The 23,063-nt window shown below is 45.2% G+C and overlaps 1 protein-coding gene and 1 long non-coding RNA gene across 9 annotated transcripts in view; one reads left to right on the plus strand and one right to left on the minus strand.

The window, feature by feature from the left end:
• Positions 1–23,063, minus strand: part of LOC115166925 (TP53-binding protein 1) — a 43,123-nt gene that overhangs the window by 11,987 nt on the left and 8,073 nt on the right. For 6 of the 8 annotated variants that reach the window (XM_029720860.1, XM_029720862.1, XM_029720861.1 and 3 more), the window contains 19 exons: positions 22,953–23,040; positions 22,277–22,325; positions 21,859–21,926; positions 21,516–21,644; positions 21,072–21,132; positions 19,982–20,157; positions 19,616–19,742; positions 17,667–17,761; positions 17,386–17,570; positions 14,660–16,079; positions 13,460–13,576; positions 12,879–13,070; positions 12,011–12,077; positions 6,921–7,025; positions 2,644–3,001; positions 2,270–2,338; positions 1,655–1,807; positions 1,313–1,536; positions 426–596 (listed from right to left, as the gene is read on the minus strand). In XM_029720860.1, coding sequence (XP_029576720.1) covers positions 426–596; positions 1,313–1,536; positions 1,655–1,807; positions 2,270–2,338; positions 2,644–3,001; positions 6,921–7,025; positions 12,011–12,077; positions 12,879–13,070; positions 13,460–13,576; positions 14,660–16,079; positions 17,386–17,570; positions 17,667–17,761; positions 19,616–19,742; positions 19,982–20,157; positions 21,072–21,132; positions 21,516–21,644; positions 21,859–21,926; positions 22,277–22,325; positions 22,953–23,040 — 3,854 coding nt within the window. Of the gene's footprint in view, positions 1–425; positions 597–1,312; positions 1,537–1,654; positions 1,808–2,269; positions 2,339–2,643; positions 3,002–6,920; positions 7,026–12,010; positions 12,078–12,878; positions 13,071–13,459; positions 13,577–14,659; positions 16,080–17,385; positions 17,571–17,666; positions 17,762–19,145; positions 19,246–19,615; positions 19,743–19,981; positions 20,158–21,071; positions 21,133–21,515; positions 21,645–21,858; positions 21,927–22,276; positions 22,326–22,952; positions 23,041–23,063 lie in introns of those variants that run through there. The other 2 variants (XM_029720864.1, XM_029720865.1) reach the window with 2 other exon arrangements.
• Positions 571–2,516, plus strand: LOC115166929 (uncharacterized). The gene is made up of 3 exons (XR_003870389.1): positions 571–656; positions 1,105–1,230; positions 1,310–2,516. It is a non-coding gene; the product is annotated as an uncharacterized LOC115166929 (long non-coding RNA).

Here is a 23,063-nt window from a genome sequence, read left to right on the forward strand (position 1 = left end):
CTGGAACAAATACCTGCGGTACTGCAGCTCTCTAGAAACAGCAGGATGGATGATCCTTGTTCTAAAACTAGGAACCCTAAATTCTCCATTTCTGTACTCGATGCTAAGGTTTCATTAAACTATCTCAGGTTGACTTGTTTTCAAAATGGAAGCCTAAAGGTTGGAAAAAATGTACACGCACCTACACATGTTTTAGAACGCTGAATGATGTCGGGAAGCAACCAACTCCCATGCGTCCATGTGTTGCACACCAGCTGAATCGCGTTGCATTACTATTTTGGGAAGGCACAATTGGCTACGTACGTGCTGGCGTGGATGTAGTTGTGTTTGTTCATGCACCTAATGTCTGCTTTTGATGATGTCACTAGGTGTTTCTGAAACTCTGACCCACTACAGCTCCAGTGGCCTCCCTAGACAGGGCTCACCTGGACAGGGGTGAGCGGGACGGAGGTCTGCCCCTCCTGGCTCTTCCGCGGGGCGTCAATGGGGTGAAGGCCCGCGACCCATGGAGTCCTTGAACTCTCTCCCCCATGAACTCTGACCCTGCCGTTTGACCCCTGTGGCCCCTCTGCTGCGGCCCACTCCCCCTCCTGGGGCTGCAGACAGAGAAGAGAGGGACAGAGAAGGATGAATCTTCCCATAAAAGCTGAACTAAGGTCAGTTTTATGTTTTTCCTCATGATGGTTGAGGTTAGGGTTGGGGGAGGGTTAGCTGATCCTAGATCTATGCACAGGCCAAGTTCTACCAAGAGAAGGACAATCCGTACAGCAGAAATGGGGCAGCTGATGGACACCCCTATTGTGACCATTTGGGTTAGTCCATCTAGGGGAGCAGTTGTGGATAGGGCCTTACCATAGGTGTTGAGAGGGGGATCTTAGAATAACTTATCTGGGTGTTGGGTTGGGGGGTTGTGACGGAGACAGTGGACAAAGTCAAAGACTGACATATGCATGCATACCTGTCAACACGTAAGAGTGGTTAAAAGCATAGACATAGAATGTCACTTCTAGTAATTATATTTCTATGGTAAGAGGGTACTTAGATACTGAACCCTTGTTTAGTATAGGAATTATTTTGTTTCTCTGATGTTTGTGTTGTTGACAGGTGTGAAAATGTGCGTGCGAAGACAACAGAGATTAAGCCCAAGAAAGTGTTCGAGCATGGATATAGATCATGTTACAGACGACTGAGGGCCACTCATTACAAGAAGGCAGAAACTAGACGGAAAAGGTAAATTCAGATCAGGAAATGAACTGCATGCATCATTTAAAAAAAATTATAATCCAATTCAAACCCATATCCATTACAGTACCTGGCAGACTTGGCCCCTCGGCTGGGCGGCATGATAAAGTCGGGGCCCCTCTGGGCAGGGCCCGTGACTATGCTGGTGCCCCCGGAGCTGTGCTGCTGGCTGGAAGCTTTGGAGGACAGAGAGCTGACATCACCCAGGTCACCGGAGGTCATGGAGCTGCCGGTGCGACACGGAGAGATGTCGCTGTCCAACACACGGCTGTCCACCACCGGCTCCTCCGACTCCTGAGGAAGAGAAAGAAGGAACACGCACGCACGCGCACACACACACCAACAGTGAGGCGTAATTAATGACAAAAAGAAAGAGTTGAAAGGTCTATGAGCTAAATGGCTTGGTCCCCACCTCAGTGACCTTACGGTCCACCTCTCTCCCGTCCTCGTAGTACACGTCTGTGATGATGCGTGTGACCGTCGTCCGCACTTCCTGAATGGTCCGCACGTGTCTGCGATGGGCGGGACCAGCGGCTGCCCTCGAGGGTGGGGTCTCTGGCTCGCCCTGTCACACAGAAGGGGGTGGAGTTAACCCTAGACCCTCAGAACACGTTCTTCGCTTACACCTATCAGGGGCTGTATGTATCAAGTATCTCAGTGCAGAAGTGCTGATCTAGCATCAGTTGTGCCTCAGAGATCATAATGAATAAGATTACATGGGCAGGTTGGACCTGATCCTAGATCAGCACCCCTGAGACGTTTGATACATTCAGCCCTTGATCTGCTACAAGGTCACTCCAGTTTTATATTCTGTCAGAGATAAAATCATAAAATACAATAAGCAATTGTCAATTTATGAATTTAATTTCAAACAGGACGCCAATCTTGATCTGCTAACCGTTAAGGGGTAGGGGCTAGCAGAAGGGACAATGGTTTGTTTCTGTTATTCGGACATTATTCGGTTATTATTGTTCCATTTTGACATTGTAAGAAGGACAGGAGTTGTGAGGTAACTAAGGACCCTTACGCTGGCTGCTGGAGACCTGGGGCCAGCCGCTTCAAAACTGGTCTGCTGAGACGCCACTCTCTGACAAAGCTAGAGGGAGAGAGGAGGAAGCAAAAGGACACATGAGACAAGCAAGGTTGGATGAAGAGAGTAAGAAAGAGGGAGGGGGACGACAAAACAGCAGGACATGAGACAGGCAATGTGGATGAAGGGAGTGAGAGAGAAACAACAAAACAGGAGAACATGAGACAAGCAAGGTTGATGAAAAGAAAAAGAGAGAACGAGGGAGGGAAATGGCAGTTAGGCTAGAAGAATAACAGACAGGAATCTCATCTCTTTCTATTCCCTTGCAATATGATCAACCATATCCTTGTAGCTTACCCAGTGGCTCTTACCTTACTGGGTGAACTGGGAGAGATGGTGTTGTCAAAGCTTGTCTGCTGGGACACGGACCTCTGTTTGATGGCAACGGCTCTGGTGGGTGTGGATGGCTCCGGGGGCCCACACGGCTCTCTGTCCCCAGCTGCGGTGCCTTTTTGTGGTGTTTTCACTGCTGGACGGCCTGGGGTGGATGGTTCAGCAGGAGGCTCCTTCTCTCTGAGCCCCAATGGCAACGTACGCTTCACTTCCTGGCGGGGGCTGGAGAGGGGCTCGGATTGGCTGTTGGGGAGGCTGATGCATTCCAGGGAGGGAGAGGGGATGGAGGGTTTTTGGGAGCTTTTCTGCTGTGAGGGTGAGCTGAACAGTTCCCCTCTGTGAAAGGTGAGAGAGACATTTCATATGTCAATGGCACAATCAACCACTTTCATTGTGCGGTGAGCGTTCAAGAGCCAAAATGGCTGCCGTGCATCACCCAGAGGGGCGCTACACATAGATGGGGTGAGTCCCTACACTATAAAGCACTTTCAGGACTAATATAAATACATGTATGCACATATAAATATACCGTGCCTTCAGAAAGTATTCATATCCCTTAAATTATTCCACATGTTGTTGTGTTACAGCCGGAAATAAAAATGTATTAAATAAATTTGTTTTCTCACCCATCTACACACAATAACCCATAATGACAAAGCCAAAACATTTTTTGAAACTTTTGAAAATGAAATACAGACATCTCTCATTTACTTAAGTACTCACACCCCTGAGTCAATACTTTGTAGAAGCACCGTTGGAAGTGATTACATCTGTGAGTCTTTCTGGGTAAGCCTCTAAGAGCTTTCCACACCTGGATTGTGCAACATTTGCCCATTATTATTTTAAAAATTCTTCAAGCTCTGTCAAATTGGTTGTTGATCATCGCTAGACAACCATTTTCAGGTCTTGCCGTAGATTTAAGTCAAAACTGTAACTCGGCCACTCAGGAACATTCACAGTCTTCTTGGTAAGGAACTCCGATGTAGATGTGGCCTTGTATTTTAGGTTATTGTCCTGCTAAAAGGTGAATTCATCTCCCAGTGTCTGGTGGAAAGCAGACTGAACCAGGTTTTCCTCTAGGATTTTCTCTGTGCTTAGCTTCATTCCGTTTATTATTTATCCTGAAAAATTGCCCAGTCCTTAAGCATACTCATAACAGCCAGCACTATGCTTGAAATATGCTTGAAATAGAGTGGTACTCAGTAATGTGTTGTATTGGATTTGCCCCAAACATATCACTTTGTATTCAGGACAAAAACTGAATTGCTTTGCCACATTTTTTGCAGTATTACTTTAGTACCTTGTTGCAAAGAGGATGCATGTTTTGGAATATTTGTATTCTGTACAGGCTTCCTTTTTTTCACTCTGTCAATTAGGTTAGTATTGTGGAGTAACTACAATGTTGTTGATCCATCCTCAGTTTTCTCCTATCACAGCCATGAAACTAACTGTTTTAAAGTCACCATTGGCCTCCCCATGGTGAAATCCCTGAGCAGTTTCCTTCCTCTCCGGAAACTGAGTTAGGAAGGACAGCTATATCTTTGTAGTGACTGGATGTATTGATACACCATCCAAAGTGTAATTAATAACGTCACCATACTCAAAGGGATATTCAATGTCTGCTTTTTTTTCTTCTTTTTTTACCCATTTACCAACAGGTGACCTTGGCGAGGCATTGGAAAACCTCCCTGGTGGTTGAATCTGTCTGAAATTCAATGCTCAACTGAGGGACCTTATATAGACAATTGTATGAGTGGTGTACAGAGATGAGGTAGTCATTAAAAATCATGTTCACCACTATTACTGCACACAGAGTGAGTCCATGCAACTTATTAAGTGACTTGTTCAGCACATTCTTACTCCTGAACTTATTTAGGCTTTCCATAACAAAGGGGTTGAATACTTATTGACTCAATACATTTCAGCTTTTAATTTTTTATGAATTTGTTAAAATGTAAAAAGTCTGAATTCCCCTTTGACATTATGGGGTATTGTGTGTAGGCTGGTGACAAGAAAATATAAATTTAATCAATTTTAAATTCAAGCTGTAACAACAAAATGTGGAAAAAGTCAAGGGATTTGAATACTTTCTGAAAGCGCTGTATAAAAACTTATAAGGACTGATATCATCTTTTGCAAATGTTAAGGTTTCAATATTGCCTCTGTAGTCCTGTAATGGTAGGACAGAGAAGCAGGTCCAACTAGGGCTGTGGTGTGTTGTGTGGACACCTTGAAAAAGACCTTGTTATAACACCTCGACAGGACAAAACCAGACAGAGCCTCCATCTCTCGGAGGGGGCATGAATGGTACCCAAAATAGCAGAGAAGTAGGTCTCTCTCACACGCGCACACACACACTCAACCTACTTCCTGAATTCTAAAGATATACCAGGACAGGTAGAGGGCTGTCAAGGTCAAATGGACACAAGATTGGAGCAGCATATTAATGTCCCTTGTTGATCCCAAACGGACATACCGTGAAACTTGAATTAATAGCATGGCTGTTTATTTGCTTAAAATCCCTCAACACAACAGGTTGAGACAGGCGTCTATTTTCGTCAACACAACAGGTTGAGACAGGCGTCTATTTTCGTCAACACAACAGGTTGAGACAGGTGTCTATTTTCGTCAACACAACAGGTTGAGACAGGCGTCTATTTTCGTCAACACAACAGGTTGAGACAGGCGTCTATTTTCGTCAACACACGCCTTAGAGACAGGCGTCTCTTTGAGCTAAACAACCATTTCCTTAATGCACACAGCTTTTGCTCACTTGCATAGTTAATTCACTTCTAGCATTTTAATAAATGTTCTTCATTTTCTGCACTAATGTGTTATCCTTTACACACTGTCACATTTCTGTCTTAGTATGCCCCTATTTTGAAAAAAATATTTTTTTCCCCCTTGACAATAATTATTCTCCTATTTGACTGTGCAATTTTGGCAGTTCTTACTTTCGCCACTAGTATGGGATCGGCTGATTTCTAGGGTTCTGTACTCCAGAAGTTTACTGTTTTTGTGTTTGCCAGTTAGCTAGCAGTTCTCAGCTGTTAGCAGCCAACAGCTAGCAGTTTTTTACTGCTGATAAAAACAGATGACTGCCATAACTTTTTCTAGTCATTACTGAACTATTAAATCTAACAAATCAAACATGAAACCTTGTAAATAGGTTATCGTAACCTCGTAAACAATTCATTTAGACTCAGCGGTTATTTGAAACAGGCGTATATTTGCTGAAATGTGTGCCACTGCCCGGCTTTTAAAATGGACAAGCTGCTATTTGAGACTACGTTTAATTGAAGTTTTACAGTACTTTAAAACAGAACGGATACTCTGAGGAACAGTGTGTGTGTGTGTGTGTGTGTGTGTGTGTGTGTGTGTGTGTGTGTGTCTGCGCGAACAGTGTGTGTGTGTGTGTGTGTGTGTGTGTCTGCGCGAACAGTGTGTGTGTGTGTGTGAGTCTGCGCGAACAGTGTGTGTCTGCGCAAACAGTGTGTGTGTGTGTGTGTGTGTCTGTGCAAACAGTGTTTGTGTGTGTGCGCAAACAGTGTGTGTGTGTGTGTGCGCGCGCAAACAGTGTGTGTGTGTGTGTGTGTGTGTGCGCGCGAACAGTGTGTGTGTGTGTGCGAACAGTGTGTGTGTGTGTGTGTGTGTGTGTGTGTGGTGTGTGTGTGTGTGCGCGCGCGAACAGTGTGTGTGTCTGCGCGAACACACACACGGTCCCGTGTGGCTCAGTTGGTAGAGCATGGTGTTTGCAACGCCAGGGTTGTGGGTTCAATTCCCACGGGGGACCAGTATGGGAAAAAAAATGTATGAAATGTATGCATTCACTACTGTAAGTCGCTCTGGATAAGAGCGTCTGCTAAATGACTAAAATGTAATGTAAATGTACTATAGACATTAGGCTTGTGTTATTACTAGGCTCTCATTTCAGCCAGCAGGGGGAGCTATTATACTGGGAATCAACTGAAACTATACTTCAGGTTGGCACCAAATGTTCAAAGACAAACGTTAGTTTTCAAAGGCGTGCTGAAAAGAACTATCCTTATCATCATTATCAGAAATGACATGAGGTAAGTGTTCAGCAGGCATGCAACCGAAGAGATCAGTCCGAAACTCGGAGGTAGCCTATAATCCAAACTTTTCCACTAAGAAACGCTCGTTTTGGGTTTGCATTGCGCAACATTTTTAAATGTTGTGCCACACTGTGACCTGATGAACACAACCCATGTCAGAGGCCATACACGTTGTTTACCTGACAGGGGTTCCAGGGTCACTGGGATGGGCCTTGGCCTGGTCCTCCATCACCTTTCTGTGGGCCTCCCTCACCCTGCTGAACACAGAGGGGCTGGGCAAGGGGCTGGGGAGGGGGACAGGGACACTGGTCATACAACAAGCCAATAGTATGTCATGAAATTGCCTTGCAATGCAGTATTCTCCAATTCCTTGGGGATGAACGGAAATGTGTCTTTATACTAGAACCAAACCCCCTGAGACACACACGCGGAGACCCCCTGAGCAGTCCCTTACTAGAAGGCAAAACGGCAGGAGTCGGCATCTAGGATACTGACACCAGCAACCCCCCAGCGAATTCAAAAATACTTTCATAACCCGAGTGTCAACTCAACTGTGCATGGTAAAAGGATGAGTACTCACCACTCACCCAGAGGCGGTGCTCCTAGTGGCCAGAGACTTTAATGCAGGGAAACTTAAATCAGTTCTACCAAATTTCTATCAACATGTTAAATGTGCAACCAGAGGGAAAAGAATTCTAGATCACCTGTACTCCACACACAGAGACGTGTACAAAGCTCTCGCTCGCCCTCCATTTGGTAAATCCGACCACAACTCTATCCTCCTGATTCCTGCTTACAAGCAAAAATGAAAGCAGGAAGCACCAGTGACTCGGTCTATAAAAAAATGGTCAGATGAAGCAGATGCTAAATTACAGGGCTGTTTTGCTATCACAGACTGGAACATGTTCCGGGATTCTTCCGATGGCATTGAGGAGTACACCACATCAGTTACTGGCTTTATCAATAAGTGCATCGAGGACGTCGTGCCCACAGTGACTGTACGTACATACCCCAACCAGAAGCCATGGATTACAGGCAACATTCGCACTGAGCTAAAGGGTAGAGCTGCCGCTTTCAAGGTGCGGGACTCTAACCCGGAAGCTTACCAGAAATCCTGCTATGTCCTGTGATGAACCATCAAACAGGCAAAGCGTCAATACAGGGCTAAGATTGAATCATACTACACCAGCTCTGACGCTCGTCTTATATGGCAGGGCTTGCAAACTATTACAGACTACAACGGGAAGCACAGCTGCGAGCTGCCCAGTGACATGAGCCTACCAGACGAGCTAAATCACTTCTATGCTCGCTTCGAGGCAGGCAACACTGAGGCATGCATGAGAGCATCCGCTGTTCCGGCGACTGTGTGATCACGCTCTCCGTAGCCGACGTGAGTAAGACCTTTAAACAGGTCAACATACACAAGGCTGCGGGGCCAGACGGATTACCAGGACTTGTGCTCCGGGCATGTGCTGACCAACTGGCAGGTGTCTTCACTGGCATTTTCAACATGTCCCTGATTGAGTCTGTATTCCCAACATGTTTCAAGTAGACCACCATAGTCCCTGTGCCCAAGATCACAAAAGCAACCTGCCTAAATGACTACAGACCCGTAGCACTCATATCCGTAACCATGAAGTGCTTTGAAAGGTTGGTAATGACTCACAACACCATTATCCCAGAAACCCTAGACCCACTCCAATTTGCATACCGCCCAAACAGATCCACAGATGATGCAATTTCTATTGCACTCCACACTGCCCTTTCCCACCTGGACAAAAGGTACACTTATGTGAGAATGCTATTCATTGACTACAGCTCATCGTTCAACACCATACTACCCTCAAAGCTCATCACTAAGCTAAGGATCCTGGGACTACACACCTCCCTCTGCAACTGGATCCTGGACTTCCTGACGGACCACCCCCAGGTGGTAAGGGTAGGTAACAACCCATCTGCCATGCTGATCCTCAACACGGGGGCCCCTCGGGGGTGCGTGCTCAGTCCCCTCCTGTACTCCCTGTTCACCCACGACTGCATGGCCAGGCACGACTCCAACACCATCATTAAGTTTGCAGATGACACAACAGTGGTAGGCCTGATCACAGACAACGACGAGACAGCTTATAGGGAGGAGGTCAGAGACCTGGCCGTGTGGTGCCAGAATAACAACCTATCCCTCAACGTAACCAAGACTAAGGAGATGATTGTGGACTACAGGAAAAGGAGGACGGAGCACGCCCCCATTCTCATCGACGGGGCTGTAGTGGAGCAGGTTGAGAGTTTCAAGTTCCTCGGTGTCCACATCAACAACAAACTACAATGGTCCAAACACACCAAGACAGTCGTGAAGAGGGCACGTCAAAGCTTATTCCCCATCAGGAAACTAAAAAGATTTGGCATGGGTCCTGACATCCTCAAAAGGTTCTACAGCCACAACATCGAGAGCATCCTGACTGGTTGCATCACTGCCTGGTACGGCAATTGCTCGGCCTCTGACCGCAAAGCACTACAGAGGGTAGTGCGTACGGCCCAGTACATCACTGGGGCTAAGCTGCCTGCCATCCAGGACCTCTACACCAGGCAGTGTCAGAGGAAGGCCCTAAAAATTGTCAAAGACCCCAGCCATGGACTGTTCTCTCTACTACCGCATGGCACGCGGTACCGGAGTGCCAAGTCTATGACAAAAAGTCTTCTCAACAGTTTTTACCCCCAAGCCATAAGACTCATGAACAGGTAATCAAATGGCTACCCGGACTATTTGCATTGTGTGCCCCCCCCAAACCCTTTTTTTACGCTGCTGCTACTCTCTGTTTATCATATATGCATAGTTACATTAACTATACATTCATGTACATACAGTGGGGGAAAAGTATTTGATCCCCTGCTGATTTTGTAAGTTTGCCCACTGACAAAGAAAGGATCAGTCTATAATTTTAAATGGTAGGTTTATTTGAACAGTGAGAGACAGAATAACAAAAATATCCAGAAAAACGCATGTCAGAAATGTTATAAATTGATTTGCATTTTAAATGAGGGAAATAAGTATTTGGCCCCCTCACAATCAGAAAGATTTCTGGCTCCCAGGTGTCTTTTATACAGGTAACGAGCTGAGATTAGGAGCACACTCTTAAAGGGAGTGCTCCGAACCGCAGCTTGCTACCTGTAAAAAAGACACCTGTCCACAGAAGCAATCAATCAATCAGATTCCAAACTCTCCACCATGGCCAAGACCAAAGAGCTCTCCAAGGATGTCAGGGACAAGATTGTAGACCTACACAAGGCTGGAATGGGCTACAAGACCATCGCCAAGCAGCTTGGTGAGAAGGTGACAACATTTGGTGCGATTATTCGCAAATGGAAGAAACACAAAAGAACTGTCAATGTCACTCGGCCTGGGGCTCCATGTAAGATCTCACCTAGTGGAGTTGCTATGATCATGAAAACAGTGAGGAATCAGCCCAGAACTACACGGGAGGATCTTGTCAATGATCTCAAGGCAGCTGGGACCATAGTCACCAAGAAAACAATTGGTAACACACTACGCCATGAAGGACTGAAATCCCGCAGCGGCCACATGGTCCCCCTGCTCAAGAATACATATATATGCCCCTCTGAAGTTTGCCAATGAACATCTGAATGACTCAGAGGACAACTGGTGAAAGTGTTGTGGTCAGATGAGATCAAAATGGAGCTCTTTGACATCAACTCAACTCGCCGTGTTTGGAGGAGGAGGAATGCTGCCTATGACCCCAAGAACACCATCTCCACCGTCAAACATGGAGGTGGAAACATTATGCTTTGGGGGTGTTTTTCTGCTAAGGGGACAGGGCAACTTCACCGCATCAAAGGGACGATGGACGGGGCCATGTACCGTCAAATCTTGGGTGAGAACCACCTCCTCTCAGCCAGGGCATTGAAAATGGGTCGTGGATAGGTATTCCAGCATGACAATGACACAAAACACACGGCCAAGGCAACAAAGGAGTGGCTCAAGAAGAAGCACATTAAGGTCCTGGAGTGGCCTAGCCAGTCTCCAGACCTTAATCTCATAGAAAATCTGTGGAGGGAGCTGAAGGTTCGAGTTGCCAAACGTCAGCCTCGAAACCTTAATGACTTGGAAAAGATCTGCAAAGAGGAGTGGGACAAAATCCCCCCTGAGATGTGTGCAAACCTGGTGGCCAACTACAAGAAACGTCTGACCTCTGATTGCCAACAAGGGTTTTGCCACCAAGTACTAAGTCATGTTTTGCAGAGGGGTCAAATACTTATTTCCCTCATTAAAATGCAAATCATTTTATAACATTTTTGACATGCGTTTTTCTGGATATTTTTGTTGTTATTCTGTCTCTCACTGTTCAAATAAACCTACTATTAAAATTATAGACTGATCATTTCTTTGTAAGTGGGCAAACGTACAAAATCTGCAGGGGATCAAATACTTTTTCCCCCACTGTACTTCCTCAATTGGGCTGACCAACCAGTGCTCCCGCACATTGGCTAACCGGGCTATCTGCATTGTGTCCCGCCACCCACCACCCGCCAAACCCTCTTTTACGCTACTGCTACTCTCTGTTCATCATATATGCATAGTCACTTTAATCATATCTACATGTACATACTACCTCAAACAGCCCGACTAACCGGTGTCTGTATGTAGCCTCACTACTTTTATAGCCTCACTACTGTATATAGCCTGTCTTTTTACTGTTGTTTTATTTCTTTACTTACCTATTGTTCACCTAACACCTTTTTTGCACTATTGGTTTGAGTCTGTAAGTAAGCATTTCACTGTTGTATTCTGCGCACGTGACAAATAAACTTTGATTTGAAACAAACCATGGAAACCAAATGACCTGACAAAGTCAGGTAATACATGTATATGTAAATACATTTAAATATATGCAAATAAATGCAAATGTCAGTCATGATCATTCACTGACGGTTGTAACATACTGTATTAAGCATCTTTGTATATATACATTATTATTCTATAACATTCTCAACAGTGCTTTTATTTGGGGTACAGAGTTGTGAACAAAAAGGCATCCCAGTATGAAAAAAGTATAAAAATGTATGCACACACACTACTGTAAGCCGCTCTGGATAAGAGTGTCTGCTAAATGACTAAAATGTAAACAAAATAATATTAAATGAAGCTGAATCGTGATAATGAGTTGTAGGAATCCATTTGGGACACAGCTCAAATCCCAGGCAGGGGAAAAAGTCTGAAATCGGGCTGCCTTGCATAGAAACCAAAGCAGGTTACCTGGTTACAGCCTTGACAACGGTGGTAACCTTGGAGACAGAGCCTTCCTCGTCTGATTGCGGTGGCTCTGGGAGGGTAAAAAAAGTGTTTAATTTGGTGTTTTGGGGGTTGAACAAAAGAAATCAACAAACTGAGACGTCTATTCTTGCAGTAAAGGTGTGAGAGTCAGCAGATGTCACATTTCTATACATCAATGGATACGCTTCAGTAGTCATATGAAACCCTTTTAATTCTATGTACACAGTTGTTGGATATTGTTTGATGCTGTTTGCATTTTCTATGGACCACTGTACCATCTGAAAGATAGTCACTTGTCCCTCCATGGTATCAACACACAGATTCATAACAAAATAACATACAGATGTCTTGAACATCCATAGGCAAACAAAAAGGTCACATACGTGGTCATATCATGTTTATAAGCAGGCATTGGAATATAAACCATTACAACAGCTATAATTCCTATTCCAGTGGTAATAATGTGGTAACCCAGCTGGCCTTAATGAGGAATGCTATTTTTCTTGTATTTTGTAGGAGGTTCTAAACAGGCCAAACACTTAGGTAATGACATCATAATGTCTTTGTATTGTGGATCTTTATTTGATTGTCATGTTTCCCCCACAGCTCCCTCTGCTGGGATCTCCACTGGGCCAGTACTGACTGGCAATTTACAATTACGCCCACCTGTGTGGTCTTGTTGTTGTGACATTGATTGCCATTGCCTTGCACGCCGAAGGGCTCATACCCCAAACATTCATGCAGCAATAAAAATGTCACTTTAAGTTTATTTACCGGAGTGCTGTCCTATTTCTGTTCTTTGAATAACGTGGTAATAACACATGAATAATCGGCCTATAACAGCTCTTACTCTGCAGGCTGAAGCGTTCTGAGCTGCCCTCCTCCACGGGGGTCACCAGCTTCATCCGCAAACTCAGTTTCCCATCAGCCTCTTCGGCCGTGTCATCGCCACTCTCCCCCGCCGTGATTTCGCTGGTCGCCATCGCCGTCTCCGTGGAAACGTCACCCACCGCCGCGGACTTCTCAGAGAAGGAAGTCATGTCTGAGGAAAACAAAAAGAGCCGACGACCACCACGATGTAATCTGGCTCAGATTAGAGCCTCTCTGGGGGATTCTACTAGCGAACCATAATATTGGAATGATGAGGTGAGGTGACTGGGAGAACAACTGTGTTTGTGTAAAGGAGGTGGGTGCGACAAAGAGAGAGAGTATGTGTGTGTGTGTACCTGAGTGGGTGAATCGGAGAGAGAGGGTGAGTTTGTGTGTTGATGTGTGAGGGCGAGTGTGTGTGTGTGTGTGGGATAGAGTGAGTGTGAAGTGATGTGTGAGACTATATAGGTTGGTGGTTAGAATACTTTGCTTCAGTTCACATGGTAAAGCTGGCTATGGAGAGAGCTAGTTGATAGTATTTCTTGAGGGGAAGGAACCCACCAATCGGAGTGCTGTGTCTCGGTGTCTGCTTCAACTGGCTGATCAGAGGGGGAGTGGCACTCACAGGAGGGCCAATCAGCTCGCCTTCTTTGGGGAGAGTGAAGTGGAATGGAATCTCTGCAGAGGACAAATATTAATACAAACAAAAACCATTACGATCTCTGAACAGACTGAAATGACGACAGGCTTATATAGTCCTGGTAGCCCAATGTATTTACTGCAGGGACAAAACACTTTGAATTCAATAGAGTTGGCTGAGAGTCTTTCATCACCGCCTTCCCTTCATGGCCACTGATCTGAAGGGACTAGGACACATGAAAGCAACTAGATGAAAACCTATCAAGTCTTTCAGCTATTAGTGGTCAGCAAGCAAGCACATGGGGGGGGGTCTACTTATTTATTGAATCACTTCAAAAGCTGTTAAATCATTTTTTTTTTAAATCCGTTTTTGAACAACCCCCTCATCCCAAACATACCCCCGGTGACCCACCCCATCCCAAACATACCCCTGGTGGTCCACCCCACCCCATCCCAAACATACCCCTGGTGTTCCCCCCTACCCCCCATCCCAAACATACCCCTCGTGTTCCCCCCTACCCCCCATCCCAAACATACCCCTCGTGTTCCCCCCTACCCCCCATCCCAAACATACCCCTCGTGTTCCCCCCTACCCCCCATCCCAAACATACCCCTTGTGTTCCCCCCCACCACCCCCATCCCAAACATACCCCTGATGTTCCCCCCCACCACCCCCATCCCAAACATACCCCTGATGTTCCCCCCCACCACCCCCATCCCAAACATACCCCTGATGTTCCCCCCATCCCAAACATACCCCTGATGTTCCCCCCATCCCAAACATACCCCTGGTGTTCCCCCCCACCACAAACATACCCCTGATGTTCCCCCCAACCCAAACATACCCCTGGTAACCCACCCCATCCCCCAACCTTGGTCTACACACAATATATTGGACAAAAACAAACTTCTATCTCCTTCATGGATTCTTAATAGTCTTTCCTCGTTTCCTTGTGTCCTCTCCTCAAAACGCATTGGAGGAGGTGAGGGAAAAAGGTCTGAGGTTCCTCCCCTCTGATCTTTCCTACAATGTGTTTTGAGAAGGAAAGAAGAGAGGACACAAGGAATCAAGGAAATGCTATTGAGTCACCTGATATCTCCACAGGCATCGAGGCCTCTTACCTCCAGAGCTGTCACTGAGGCTCTTGTCTCGGAGCCCCTCTGCTTCCGTAGACCCTTCCTTTTCAGCCTGGGCGAGTCCGATTGGTAGCAGCTGGGTGTCCTTCAGCTGTGACCCTGTGCCATTGGACGACACTGACCCCCGCCGGCTTGCCACTGGCTGAGACGTGCCCATCTTCGACGGCGACTTCACTTCCTTCTCCAGTAGCTGGGAGCTCCTCTCGCTCTCCTCCAGCACAATGATGCTGCTGCTCTCCTCCTCTCCTCCCTCCCTCCTGGAGTGCGAGACAGGGAACTTCCCTCTTTTTTCCTCCTCTTCTTCCTCCATGGGCTCTGGAGAAAGCACCTGGCTCTGAGAGAGAGACAGATAGAGGCCTGAGCCCTCGGGCCCCAACGTGCTGTCCTGCTGCTTCTCTCCCCCCTCCTCCATCCCTTCTTCCTCCTCTTCTTCATCTGCTTTGTTTTTCTCCTTTGGGCTGTTGGTAGCAGTGCCTCCACGCTCCTGCGATAAAGACTGTATGGATTTAGACGGGTCCCGGTTTTTCTGTGAGCTCGTCGGGCTTCCCACTCCCCCTCCTTCTCCTACTTCTCTCCTTTCTCCTCCATCTCTTCTGGAGTCTACACAAACACCTGGACTCGGCGAGAGAGCCTTCACTGACCCCACGTGAGACATCTGTGAGAAAACAGACTGGGATTGAGACAGGGAGGCCAAACTACAGGGAGTGCTATTCGAGGAAGAAGGCGTCTCCTGCACACAGCTGCTAGGGGTGAATAAGTCTATGGTTTCAAGCTTCTGTTGGGAGGAGAGAGAGGGGGTAGAGGCCTTGGCATCCTGCTTCTGAGAACTATCTGTTTTGATCACATTGATACCATCGTAGCCTATATTCACGTTGCGTACATTCAAGGTTGTCTGTTTGTGCGTGTCAGACTTCTGTAAAGTGTTACATTCCTCTCTCCTGGTACTTTCCCCACTAGTCTTCAGCAAGTCAGGCACCTGAGGAACTTTAGGCAAAATAGCAGGGGTTTTTGGGTCAGAGGGGACCCCGTTACTATCCCTCTTCTGGCTGTTACGTGAAATCACAGAGTCACTGGTGTCTATCCGTAGGGGTCCGTCCAGACCTTCTATCTGTGTAGCCTGACTGTCCTCCTCGACATCCTTCCCCCCAGCCTGCATGGAAGCCTGCTGGGCCAGACTACAGCTCTGAGTATTCACTGACAGCTCCAGTTGGAAAGAATCAGTCACAGAGTGTTCTCGGTCAGTTGTTGTGGGTGCTTTGGACTGGGCGGGTGCAGCGGCCATCTTGGGTGAGCTTGAATCCAGTGCTGTTGGTTGGGATGATGATGTCACTTTCCTGCTGTGCGTCTCTTGTGGAGCAATGCTACTGCTTCCAGCCTCTTGGCTCTGGGTTGGGACAAATACATCCTTTGGAAAGGGAAAAAGAAGAAACTAAATTGATGGTGTTTTATGAACCTATAGGACTTAACCTGATTGAATAATGAGAATCTTGATCATCATAATAAACCAAAATAATCCATAATAAGGGATTAATAACCCCATTATTTATACTTTGCACTTTCTTCCACTGCAAATCTACCATTCCTGTGTTTTACTTGCTATATTGTATTTACTTTGCCACCATGGCCTTTTTTGCCGTTACCTCCCTTCTCACCTCATTTGCTCACATTGTATATAGACTTATTTTTCTACTGTATTATTGACTGTATGTTTGTTTTACTCCATGTGTAACTCTGTGTTGTTGTATGTGTCAAACTGCTTCGCTTTATCTTGGCCAGGTCGCAATTGTAAATGAGAACTTGTTCTCAACTTGCCTACCTGGTTAAATGAAGGTGGAGTAAATAAATAAAAGGGAAGAATAAAGAGAGATAAGGGTAGGTCCCTGGTCTCCATTTATGTGGTACCGTGTGGCTCAGTTGGTAGAGCATGGCACTTGCAACGCCAGGGTTATGGGTTCAATTGCCACGAGGGGACTAGTAGGAAAAAAAGTAGGACATTGTATGCACTCAATACTGTAAGTCACTCTGGACAAGTGTGTCTGCTAAACGACTAAAATTTAAATAAAAAATATATATATTTACATTCAAAGGGCGAAAGTTGTGTACAGAAAAACGTAAACACCTCATTCTTGCCTAATACTTTCTAAAACTATATACTAATCATACTATTTAGAACAAACTGTTTAGTAAAAACATACGCCGTAAGCAACACATAACATACTGTGTGTCAGACTTTATTGAGGAAACATGTACTTACTATGACATGTGGTTGTTCCACCTAGCTATCTTAAAGATGAATCCACTCACTGTATGTCACTCTGGACAAGAGCATCTGCTAAATGACTAAACTGTCAAAAAAAATAATAATACTAGGCTCATCCATACTGAGAAGACGTCATCTAATGCACAATTTGGTTGTTCCCCACCATTCTTTCATTTTGGTACAGCCCAAACCCTTACATGATTATCAGCTGTTGTCAAACACACATTGGTCTGAGTTCCTACTACATGAAAAGCCATGCGTATGACATCCAGGCATTTAAAGCAAACTACATTTTCGAAATTACTCATACTATAAAACATGATATTTTTCACATTCCCAAACAGCCTACTATTTAGTACGCCAAAACAGGTAACAGGATACGGCCATTGAGTTCAGTGCTAACTGAATCTATTTTTTCCCACTATCTGGTCAATGGATTAAAGATACGTACATGAGAGAACTCAGGCTGGGTAGGCAGAGAGAGGGTCCTCTCCAACACAAAACCTGGGGAATTCTGGGATACTGGGGTGGATGCCGAGGGGTGTGACTTAGGAGCTGGGTCCATGTCCATTGGCTCCTCCTTGCCATCCGATTGGTCCTCCGGAGGCATAGAGGTGTCCATTGGTTCGTCGGCACCTGTGGGGTAACCAGAAGTCTATCATTGAGTTCTATTTTTCAGAATAGACACTAAAACAACTGACATGTCAACTGGATAAAAGAAAGTTTAGTTACCCAGTTCATTTTCTTGTCCTGTCGGTGAATTGGGGACAATAAAAGGTGTTTGGCTCAAATTTTCCTGGCTGGGTGCTACAAAGTCAACAGAGTTCCTATTGGAAGAGAAGGCAAAGATGAACGCAACAATCATTCTTCCTCTGATGAGGACAAAACAGAATCGCTGGTTGTGTTCGGTAGGGACAAAATGTTTTGAAATGGTAAAGTACTACCTCAACTTGACCAATTGGAACACAGATTGTCCTATGTCCTACTGAACACAACCCAGGCCAACCCAAACAACAGGGCAACTACTCCAGGGATGCAAACTCTTGAGGGCCCAAAAAGGTGACACTTTTAATTTTTGCACTGAAACATGCAGAAAAATCCCTGCCAGGGGGAAATGCAGGTATTAACTAATTAAAAACAACAAAGAATATGATCTACATGATCAGTATAAATATTGCACTTTGGGAAAAAAAACATCTTAAAGTAGAAATAAAATGAAACAAACAGGCATTATATTTTTGCTCTATTATAGTGGCCAATATATACATCGATCAAGTGCACAAGGCTACGTGTGTAAAAATAACGTTCACCGAATAAAAAAAATATATAATCCTCCCTCACTCACACGTTATTGTTTTTGTTGTGTTGAACTTGACAGTATCTTTGGGCTACAATGCACATTATTACATTGTACACTTTCTGCCTGTGGACATCTGTTCTACAATGTGCCAGCAAAAGTGAGAAAGAGGGAAAGTGTGTAGTGTTCCTTTCACCTCTATTTTCATTCTGAAAATTAACCACATACTGTAGAGGGGAAACATTAGTTAACATTTCACACAGATTGCCAGGGTCCAGTAAGCAACTAACGCGTTATAATTTGAGGAACGGCAAGGAGTCGAATATCAGTTAATACTATAGCGAATTGGTTAGGTTGCTAATGTTAGCTAGCTAACGTTAGCTGTCTGACTTAATTAGCAAGCTAATTTTCACACCATAAACTCAATTACTTGATCAGATGAGTTGGCTAATGTTGCTCAATATTTCTCTGGCTAGTGTTGGTAAAGTAGGGGTAGAGCTTTAAAAACACAGAAGTGCATTATGGGTAACGTAGTAAGTTAACTTTCGGTTTTGAATGCAGTTGTGTGTGACCGGGATGTAGCCGAACTGTTTTGCTCCGTTTGCCCACTATTTTATTTTGTCATTCGGACTACCTCAAATGATGTACAAGTTTTAATAAAACCTAACTACTTCAGTGGAATTGCAGGCTAACTTGTCATTAGCAGAGGATAAGATCCCCAAATGGGGGAATTACCCCAGAGCATCCATAAATTGCTCTGGCCTTGGAGCTAGCAAGTGAAGGCTCCCCTGAGCCGTCCTGACTACCGTCTGGAGGGGAGGCAAGAAAGGTAACACTAGCTAACGGATAATTCTATCCAGCTAGCAAGATACATAACAATACTAATACTTGTTCCACCACACTTTCTCCCTCACCTCAAACTTTCCAAATGCCAGTTGTTTTTCAGTTACAGCTCATGAAGCACACTACATCACCTTCTCACCCCCGTCTCCGTGGTCAGGCTTCTCACCTAACGTTACCTCTTCATTCTCGTTCAGGGCACGCGCTGCTCTAACTGACAAGCTGCCTTTCCAGAGCGCGCGCTGATGCTGCAACTAGTAAATTGGTTGCCCTTCTTTCTTCAGTCGCGTGCTGCATTCTATTGTTATGTAAACGATTGGCTGAGCCTTGGATACAGACAGTATTGTTCCAAACGCGCATCACTCGATCGTTACAGCCAGTAGTGATCCAACACCCCCCAAACTTTTCTCATCGGATCTACATGAGTCACGTAGGCCACCTATTTTGGCATCAAAACGGCAAATTTCACCTAAAGGTGACTAGTTTGCATCCCTGCAACTCAGTGGGAGTGTGCAGTATAGTGTTGAGGCGAGAGAGGTCTTACTGGGAGAGGCTCTCCTGCACCAGGGTGCCCTGCCCAGAGAGGTGCAGCAGATGCAGGGTGTGGGCGGGGGTCAGGGTGGGCACGCCTTGGTTCTCTGGCTCTGACATTGTGCTGTCCACCCCTGTGCCTAGAGAGAGAGAGAGAGAACTCCATTATCATCTGTTAATTTGTGATCAATTGTTCATGTCAACTGTTGATAACAGTTGTGACTGCTCGCCTTCAAATTGTTTTGTAAACAACAGACTACACTTGTTTTAACCTCTACCAACAAGAGCTGCTTGAACTGGAGAAGTACTGTAAGCCCTGGCAGTATATGTCTATAACACAGACAGATAGTTTGGATGGGTGGATAGATGGATGGCCCACCTGTCTTGTCAGTGTCGAAGAGGTCCTCTTGAGAAGACAGCAGCTCAGAGTCGTCCCCTTTGGGATCCTGGTCCTCGGAGGCCTGCAGGCCTTGGGAGTGGAGCAAAGCCTGGACACTCAGTTCCTGGCCGGCACAACCCAGGGGCTCCGACGAGCTGCTGGAGCTCACCTCCGACCTGGGGCAAGAACCAGACACTTTATTAAACTAATGCACAATTCCAAATCAACGCTTAGACCTTTTATTTACTTCTGGAGATCTGAGAGAAGTTGATGTGTAAGCAATATGGTGAAAATTCCACCTAGCCTATTGGGCAAGTTAGACTCATTACCATATTGCTTACATCTATCAAATCTTCCCAGAGCTCCACAGGTGCATAAGATATCGTCTAGGAGTCGATTTGGGATTGAGCAACAGAACTAGCATGTGTAAATCTGTGAGGTATGGATCGATCGTTTTGGGGCCGAATCCTAGCTTTATAAAATGACTACCAATGTCCCACTAACATCAATGTGTGATTCACGTGAATCTTCCAATTAAGGTGTGCACTTTTCATGTTCAGATTCAGCCCATCTTATTAAAAAGGCCCAATGCAGCCGTTTTTATCTCAATATCAAATCATTTCTGGGTAACAATTAAGTATCTTACTGTGAATGTTTTCAATTAAAATGGTCAAAAGAAACAAAAATAGCTTATTAGAAAAAAAACTATTTCCCAGCTAGGACTGTCTGGGAGGGGAAAACTGAAAACTAGCTGTTAATGGCAGAGAGGTTTGGAACTCTTATTGGTCTATTAACTAATTAACCACCTGGTGATGTCACCAGGCAGGTGAAAACTCCATCCCACCAAAACAGGCAGAAATTTCAGGCAGCCTTTTCAAACAACTCTTACGCTAGAAGGGCATTATCATAATTTTCACAATTTCAGTATTATTCAAACCAGATAATGATGAAATATATATAAAACACAGGAAATCATATTTTTGACTGCACTGGACCTTTAAAGCTTGACTCTCGAGCCCTTGTGGTACACGGAGGCTTTATGACTAAATATGATCTTGTAGGTATGCATCCTACCGATGGATATTCTCACCTCTTGGATTTGCTGTCCTGACTGCCTGAAGGCAAGCCCCTGGTTGTGTTCTTCTGTTCACCTGGTGACAACAAAACAATGACAAGTCAACAAAATATGTTTCACTTTGGTCAAGATTTCAACTGGGTCCAATTCACCGTAGCAAAACATTTTGCAACGGAAAATAAAAATATGTCTGTGTTCTTATTCTTCATGAACATGTTCAGGGTCATATTCATTAGGCACACTGCATCAAAACATTTTACAACAGAAAATGAAATAAAAGCTAATTTCTTACTGGACAAGTTCAGGTAGTCCCTTTCCGTTTTCCTCAGAAGTTCAGTTTGTTGCCTAATGAATACGACCCAGGTAGTCCCACCCTGTTTGTCCCAGTTTAAAATGGGTTTCCACCTACTAAACACGACCATGGACTCAAGAGAAGTAAAGATAACTTAGTATTGTTACCTGGCTTGTTGTGTCTCTGGCTGTCTGTCTGGGCAGCAGTAGGGCTCTCCTCCTCCTGACTGTTCCCCACCACTTCACCCAGACCCTGGCTCTCAGAAAGCTCCAGAAAATCAAACTTGGACACTCCTCCTAAAATACACACAACATAAACATGCACAGCTCAAAATCATGATTCATGAAATGCAATACTGATCTGGTGATGAGGAAAAAGTGGCACAGCCTAAAAATAATGTTTCCAACAAGAGCATCGATGGAGCATTTGAAAACGTACACAGCTACAGTATATTATCTCAGAGACATGTCTCAGATGGTTATTTCTTTCTCTGTTAAAAACTGCTCATACCTTCAGACTGGGCGCAGTGTGTAGTGGAGTCCGCCCCAGACTCCGTGGCCATGTCTTCTGTAGCACACCTGATGGTTTCAGGGATTAAGATGTCAATGTAAAGCAGACTATTGCTGAATTCCAAACCGACCCTTAGCCTGCCCCCTACAACCTAGCTACCTCTGTAGATTGGAGGTGATTGGAAAGATATAAGCGTTATAGAGTCATCTTGCCTTCTGATTGGCTAGGTGGATATGTCACCATATTGCGTCCACCTATCCAATCCTCTCAGATCTACAGGAGTGTCTAGGTAGTAGACAGGGGCCAGGGTCCATTTGGAATGCAGCATACTTCTCAAACATCTCAGCTGGCTGTCTCAATGCTCTTACAAACGCTTCAATTCACTGCATCTTGGTGACAATGTTATCCTAGTACCTACCTCCTTGTATTGGAGCAAACTTCTAGGACTTGACTTTCCTCCTGGTTGACTAAAGAAAATACATTCAATAGGTTTAAGACAGAATACAATGTCTGCTATGGGGAGACAAATGCTATCAACTGCTTTCAATGTTACCACAGAGAAACCAGCGCTATCAATAGGCTATATGCATGTTATTACTCTGATAATGGCTGCAATGGTTGAAACCAGAGTTTACATTTCACACTTACTATTTTCTGTGCCCTTAACTTAGCAGCCTGGACTTTTAGTGTTTCTGAGGGTACATTAGTTTGCTATAGGAGTGACCAACACCCCATTAAATGTTCAAAATCTATGTAAGCGACAGGGTTCGAACATGAGTTTCCTGCACACCAAAAGAGTGCATTAGCCCACTAAAAGACCCAATGCAACTCTTTGGGTCCCAGGCAAGGATACTCATCACAGCAGTTACATACAGAGAACCACAGCTTCAAATGGTGAGGTGTCGTATGTATCAAACGTATCAGAGTAGGAGTGCTGATTTAGGATCAGTTTTGCCTTTTAGATCCCAGTGAATAGGATTACATGGAGAGGGGGGAACTGATCCTAGATCAGCACTCGTTCTCTGAGATGCCTTATACATACGGCCCCAGGTATCCAATCTCTGTCCTTTATGGTCACAGATTGAGAGACCAACCTGGCCCGTTGTGATTGTTGTTCTGGACCCTCTCTGATTGGCTGTCGGTCTCGGAGTATCGATTTCCTGCTGGAGAGGAGATCAGCTCCTGGGGAGAGAGAAGGCTGGATT

The sequence above is a fragment of the Salmo trutta genome, chromosome 29 (assembly GCF_901001165.1).
Source record: "Salmo trutta chromosome 29, fSalTru1.1, whole genome shotgun sequence".
Taxonomy (NCBI): Eukaryota; Metazoa; Chordata; class Actinopteri; order Salmoniformes; family Salmonidae; genus Salmo; species Salmo trutta.